This window comes from Fukomys damarensis, unplaced genomic scaffold, assembly GCF_012274545.1.
Source record: "Fukomys damarensis isolate Sample0158 unplaced genomic scaffold, DMR_v1.0_HiC HiC_scaffold_15, whole genome shotgun sequence".
Lineage (NCBI taxonomy): Eukaryota > Metazoa > Chordata > Mammalia > Rodentia > Bathyergidae > Fukomys > Fukomys damarensis.
In genome coordinates this window covers 20,764,548-20,770,761 of record NW_022900927.1, presented here as the reverse complement: position 1 = coordinate 20,770,761, position 6,214 = coordinate 20,764,548, and the positions used below count along the sequence as shown (strand labels likewise).

Genomic DNA, 6,214 nt, shown 5'->3' with positions numbered 1-6,214 from the left:
TCGTGCTCAGTTTGGGGGGGGGGTCCTCCTGTCCCCTCCCCCACCGTCGGAGCTCATCGCCCATCTGCTTCTTTGAGACGAACCGAAGGACGATTGCGCCCATGCGATGTCTGTCTCTGAAAGGGTCGCTCTCTGCTCCCCAGCTCCGGAGGAGGGGACCTGTCTGAGGACACGACCCCTCCCCCAGTCAGCGAGCTCGCCTGCTCCACCCAGTCAGCCCCCGCTGGAGTTCTGAGCTGGTGGAGGCGCTGAAGGGAGGGTAGGGCGGGGGTCGGTGATGGGGGAAGCCTGGCGCTGTGGGAGTTGGAAGAGGAGAACCAGCTCTCCCTGTCCCCTCCCACCTGGGGGCGCACCTTGCCTGGGAGTGGTAACAAGAAGGTGCTGAGGCCAACGGAGAGGCCTGGGGCTTGAGGAAGAGGGGTGGTGGGGTCTGCAGACCTGAGGCTCCGGTCCTCTGCAAGTCTGAGCACGTGGATCCTGATTCCCAACTCCTGTCCTTTGGAGTAGGGCGTGGGCATGGGATGGAGGGAATGACACTGGGCCCAGAGGTGGTTGCTGTCCAGGGACTGGGGTCCAAGCTGAGGGATCTGCAAGGGACTGTGAGGGCCTTGGCTCCAGGGTGGGAGTCCAGGGCCCTGGCCCAGCCTCTTGGCCTGGCCTATTTTTAGCTCCAAGCAGCCTGGCAGAGGCAGCAGTGTGTGAGAGTGTGTGAGCAGTGTGTGTCTCAGTGAGAGTGAGCGTGTGTGGAGAGGGTTACTACCTACTGCCTGTTCGCCAAACATTTGCATATTTGCCCATTGCTCCATCTCTTTTTGTACTCTCTGTCTATTCTCCTAGACCTTCCCATTCCTACCCAGCACCCAGTTCCCACAAGTTCAGGGCTGGGTCCGACACTCACACACACGCACACACACACACCAGCCCCCAGGCTGTGGCTGGACTTCCACAACTGGATAACCTGGTGACCTCTTGGGACAGGCAGGAGATTTTGTTGTTGCTCCAGCTGTTTAGCAGAATAAGGTCTGGATGTGAAGGGAAAGGGCAGGTGCTCTCTCAGTAACTTTAGCTTCCCAAGGCAGAGGTCGAGGAAGATGCCTGTGTGTCCCTCCCCTCCCTGGCCTGGGGTGAGTGCCATCTCTGGACCTCTAAGGTATGACTACAGGAAGGATTGTGGTGGCCCCTCATAGAGCTCCTATCATAGGGAGTGTTCCTGGGGTTCAGGGGAAGGGCTCCTATGCCCAGAGATAGGGGACAAGCTAAGATAACTTCTGACTCCAGAAAAAGGGCCCAAGTGTGTGGGCTGTGGGGGCTGGGGGCTCCAAGGAGAACTGCCACCCACCGGTAGGGCCTGATACCTGCTTCTGTTTTGTGTTTTAGGAGGCAGATGTAGTAGGTGTGTGTTGGGTGTTGGGAGGAGGAGGGTGTAGGCCAGCTGCTTTGGGGACCTGGGTGGGGAGCATAAGGAGCCAGGAGCAAAAAAAGCTGGGACTTAGGCCTGCTTTTCTCCAATCTTCTGGAATCTGTGTCTTATCTGCCTGAAAGTCTACCTGCAATCTAACCTCAGCCCTTCCTGCTGTGTAACCAAGTATGTAGGCAAGAAGCTCCAGACTTGGCAGGAGCTCCTAACCCAGAACCACAGGGGAGGGTGAAAGGACTTGAAGCTTCCCTGCACAGAGTGACAGCGGGTAGAGGGCTGCCCACAATCACCAGATCGTTGGCATGGCTGGTTTAGAAATGAATCAGAAGTGAAGGTACCATGTGTCCTTGAGAACTAGAATTTGGGATAGATGCAAAAAAGGAAGAGACTCTACTACCAGTTCAGGTGCCTCAGCAAGTCTGACTTTCCTCCCTCCTACTGTAGGATATTATAGTTCTCAGGGGCTCTGAAGGCTTCAAATCTTGTCAAAGGCAAGGAACTGGGTGAGTAAGAGACCTGTGCAAGATAATAGAGCCCTGCTGCCCTCTCAGAGTTCATTTTTGTCATATTTGGAGTTTCCTAGGGATCCCAGTTCAGATGTTATTCCAGCCCCTAATCCCCACTCCACCTAACCCTCTCTTCCACTGTTGTAGGGCCAGTACTCCCCAACATGGCAGGAGAGAGATTGAGGAGGAGTCCTCTCCTCCTAAAGAGATGCCCCCCACACATGCATGAAGCATGAGTGCCACACTGCCTGCCCTCCACTCATGTGCACCAGGAATAAATAGCCAGACAACTCACACTTAACATCTGAGCAGTGCGTGCATGTGTACACACATACAGGCTGGGCACTGCTGGGAACCCTGAAGTGTCACTCAAAACAGATGTCATTGGATTCTCCTGGAACAATGCCCTACCCTCAAATACCCTGTTCTGGTTTTGCCATGCTATTTTTTCTTTGGGGAGAGCATCTCTGTCTAGCTTAAATAGCCCCTCTTATTATAGTTGGTATCCACTTTCTAGGCACAGAGAAGGGCAGTGTCTCTCCATTTCCCAACCTCCATTGCCAGCACTGATGATACTAAACCATGGATATGCAAAGACAAAGATGTGATCTTTAGCATCCCCACCCTACTCTTCTCAGCCCTGCATAATTTTAACCCCATTCCTGCCCTGGAGGGAGCTGCAGGAGTTCCAATCCCTAACTGTTCCATGCTATTCTACCCCAAGCTTTCCCAAGAAGGGAAAGAACCACACATCCCAGAAGTCCTTGGACTGACTTCAACAACAGTCAACTTTATCAGCAGTACAAAAAAAGAACAAGGGTGGGGGGAATGTCAAAGCCCCCGCAGTGCCTCAGCTACACGTGTTAATCTCTTAGAAAGGGACCAGGAGCCCAGGATAAAAATTTTTCAGCTAACCTTTAGGCCCTGGCCAGTGTCCTACATAAGGCTCTTCCTTGTATTATATTTGTCATGACAAGGATTTCCCAGACAAATTAGAAAGCCAGTGTGTTCAAAGTTCAGGAGGACTTTAGAAAGCAGTAGGCAAATTCAGACATTCCTTCCCTGAGCTGTCCCACCCTGGCCTGGGTGGGCTGGAGAGATGTTCTCTGCAGATGCTGACCCACAAAGTGTTAATGTCTCTGAGGGGGTGGCCTGGGAGGCCAGGGGAAAGCCCTGTGCCCTCTCAGGATATTTCTGACTATTGATCCAGGGTGGACGGAAGGACAACAGGCCAGAAATCAATGCATTAGAGCAGATAAAGCTGCTGAGATGAAGAGCTGGGGCGGGAACAGGGGTGGGGTAGGAAGAGCAGGGGGACCTGCAGGGAGAGGAGGTGGTCTTTTGAGTTGGCAGGAGTAGCACTCCTCAAAGGAACAGATGAGCCCAAGGATGCCCACCTTAGGATAGCAGGTCCAGTGTAATATGGTATTTTTTGAGGTGTGTTAAGTGGGGGGTGGAGATGTAGCTCAGTGGCACTGCGCCTGCCTGGCAAGTGCAAGGTCCTGAGTTCGATTCCCAGAACTGAAAAAAAAAAAAGTCTCCACGTTAAGGCTACAGCTAAGTAGACTGGCTGCCTTGTGTAACCAAGGAGCATTGGGTGGACTTTGACAGCTATTTCCCCGTGTTTTTCACTTCCCCTGCCTCTCCTACCCCAACCCAGATTCGGAGACGCCGCCCCACACCTGCCACCCTCGTGCTGACCAGTGACCAGTCATCTCCAGGTAACCAGAGGATGGGTCATGTAGTTGCTGTGGGAGAATCTGGGAGCTGCTGCAGACAGCAGGGTCCCAGCAAGAGCAGATGGGTGTGAAATAGAAGACAAGAAGTAGATCTTAGGAGTTAGGAATCTCCTCCACCTCAAAAACAGGGAAGTGCTAGCTACCTGAATTAGGAGAATTTCTTTTGCTTTTGGAAAAAGGTAACAGTGCTAAGAAGAGGAGGGGGACCAGGTTCCTCACCCCGCCACCCAGGAATTGGGACGGTCAACTGAGTGCAGGTTGCTGCGGCAACAACCTTCCAGGTTTCTCCAGCAACTGAGATGCTGCTGCCCCCTCCCCCAGAGGCAGCGACAGCTGTGAGGGGGAAGGACCGCCTCCATCAGCTATCTGCACGGCCCCCAAGGGAAAGGGAAGGTTAGAAACAGCTCAGGGAGCAGCTGGGATTCTGGTCACCAGTGTCCCAGTCAGGGTCTGGGAAACGAACAAGGTCTTCGAGAATATCAAGGGAGCTTGACAGGGACATAGAGAAAAAGTGGTCAGGTTAACGAGCTAGATTGGAATTCAGGATGGGTCTCCAGCTTCCCTGCAACTGCAGCAAATGACTGTACCTGCCTGGACCCTGGCACAGTTCTCCATCAGTGGCCTCTCCTGTGCAGGGCTCAGGCCTTGGGATGGGGGAATGGGGAGGAAGAGAAAGAGAAGTGGATACTTCAGAGGAAGAAAGAAAGCAGAAAGACTCCAGATTCTGCCTTCAGCAACTTCAAGGAAAGGGCGAGGATGTAAATGAAGATCGGCAGGAGTCCAGGACAAAGGCAGAGGATGAAAGGCCAGCCCACAGAGCAGAGGGGAGCAGGAGGGCGTGGGCCTGGGGCAGCCAGGCGGCCAACTTTCCAGAGAGATCAGGAGACAGGCAGTTACACCTTAGGAGGTCAGCTCTTTGGGACCCTGGATTTCCTGGCCTTATCGCCTTCTCCTTTCCTGCTCCCCTCAGAAGTGGATGAAGACCGGATCCCCAACCCACTTCTCAAGGTAAGCTGTCCCCCAGCTCAGCTCAGCCTGGGGAACCCACGGGGTCCTTGGGGATTTTCCTCAAAACCTTGCCCACCAGAGTCTGAAGGTGTAACTTGGTGGTAGCGTGCCTGCGTACCCTGCACAAGGCCTGGATTTGATCTCCAGTGCCACAGCAAATAAAACAGCCTACACCCAACCTGTAGGACTTTTTGACTCCCTTCCCTGCACAGCCCCCCACACAAGGTACATGAGTGGGGCCTAGACACATGCTTACATACACACACACACACCACAAAGTCTCCTTGCCACCACAGTGGAAGTGTCTAGAAAGCAGGAATTTTCTTCCCGCTTCTTTCTGAAGCCAATCCAAAAGTGTGTGGCAAGGCAGAGGAGTTGGCAGGAATGGCTGACACCATCTGTCCTCTGTGTCCTCCACAGTCTACTCTGGCAATGTCTCCACACCAACGGAAGAAGATGACACGGGCCACACCCACAATGAAAGGTTGGTCCCCATCCCTTTTTCCTCTGTAGACCTGATGCCCATTTGGAAAGGCCATTTGGGTGGTCCCTGAAACCCCCTCTTAGAGGGCAGCTGGTGCTATGTGACAGGGCTAGAACCCCAGCTCTGCCACCAGCCAGCAAGAGGCTCTGCAGAAACTGCCTACCCCACCCAGCCTTGAACACCATCTAGTCACATCAGATAAATAATATGTGTGAACTCATCGGCATACAGCACGGCCACAGAAAGTGCTCAAATATTTTCTGAATCTAAACGGAATTTTTTTTCCTGTCCCCAGGGGAGACCACGTATCCCAGCAAGTCAGGAATATCTTGTATTCTTCAGAGTTCTTACCCTATGCCTCCCTTACTTTTGAAAGAACTACCTTGTACAGTCTAGCTTTTGAACCTCTGTTATCCGGCTGATGTCCCCTCCTTGTCCGTATCTCAGTGGATGGGAAAGTTACACACCTAGTAGTGTGTGCAGTTGTTGGATGGAGAGATTCTGGGCAGTCACGTCCAGTGTTCCCTCCCTTTCTCTGTGCCCCCAGAGCTCCAGACGATGGTTGAACATCACCTGGGGCAACAGAAGCAAGGAGAGGAGCCTGAAGGAGCTGCCGAGAGCACAGGGACCCAGGAGTCCTGCCCACCTGGGATCTCAGACACAGGAGCAGAGTCCAGGCTGGGCACCCCTGGGACAGCACAGCGTACGTACAGGCTGGAGAGGGCCCCAGGCACTCTGTTCCCAAGCCCAGTATGAGGCAAGACACCCACTGGGGGAGGGGGTAGAGTTGGGCCTAGGAGGGGTCTTAAAATAGCCAAAAGCCAGCTCAGGGATATGGACATACCTGCACATATCTGAACCCTCACCTCTTCCTACTGTAGGACACTGAGCCCTCCCAGCCGGGACCCCCGAGATCCCTATGGCAGCTCTATGGGAGAAGCTACCATCCTGGGAAAAGCACTCACAAGCTAGGGTCCCGACTGTGCCACTTGCCACTTAGCCAGCTAAGAGGCCTTGAACAACTTAACTCGGGTGTGTGTGTGCAGAGAGAGAGAGAGAG

The 6,214-nt window shown here is 53.6% G+C and overlaps 1 protein-coding gene across 1 annotated transcript in view; it reads left to right on the top strand.

Annotated features, from left to right (window-relative positions):
• The first annotated feature begins 530 nt into the window (after positions 1-530).
• Ppp1r1a (protein phosphatase 1 regulatory inhibitor subunit 1A) overlaps positions 531-6,214 on the top strand; it is an 8,139-nt gene continuing 2,455 nt past the window's right edge. The window contains exons 1-6 of the mRNA XM_019205266.1: positions 531-599; positions 1,067-1,150; positions 3,584-3,644; positions 4,633-4,670; positions 5,091-5,154; positions 5,702-5,857. Of these exons, the coding sequence (XP_019060811.1) occupies positions 531-599; positions 1,067-1,150; positions 3,584-3,644; positions 4,633-4,670; positions 5,091-5,154; positions 5,702-5,857 (472 nt within the window). The remainder of the gene's footprint in view (positions 600-1,066; positions 1,151-3,583; positions 3,645-4,632; positions 4,671-5,090; positions 5,155-5,701; positions 5,858-6,214) is intronic.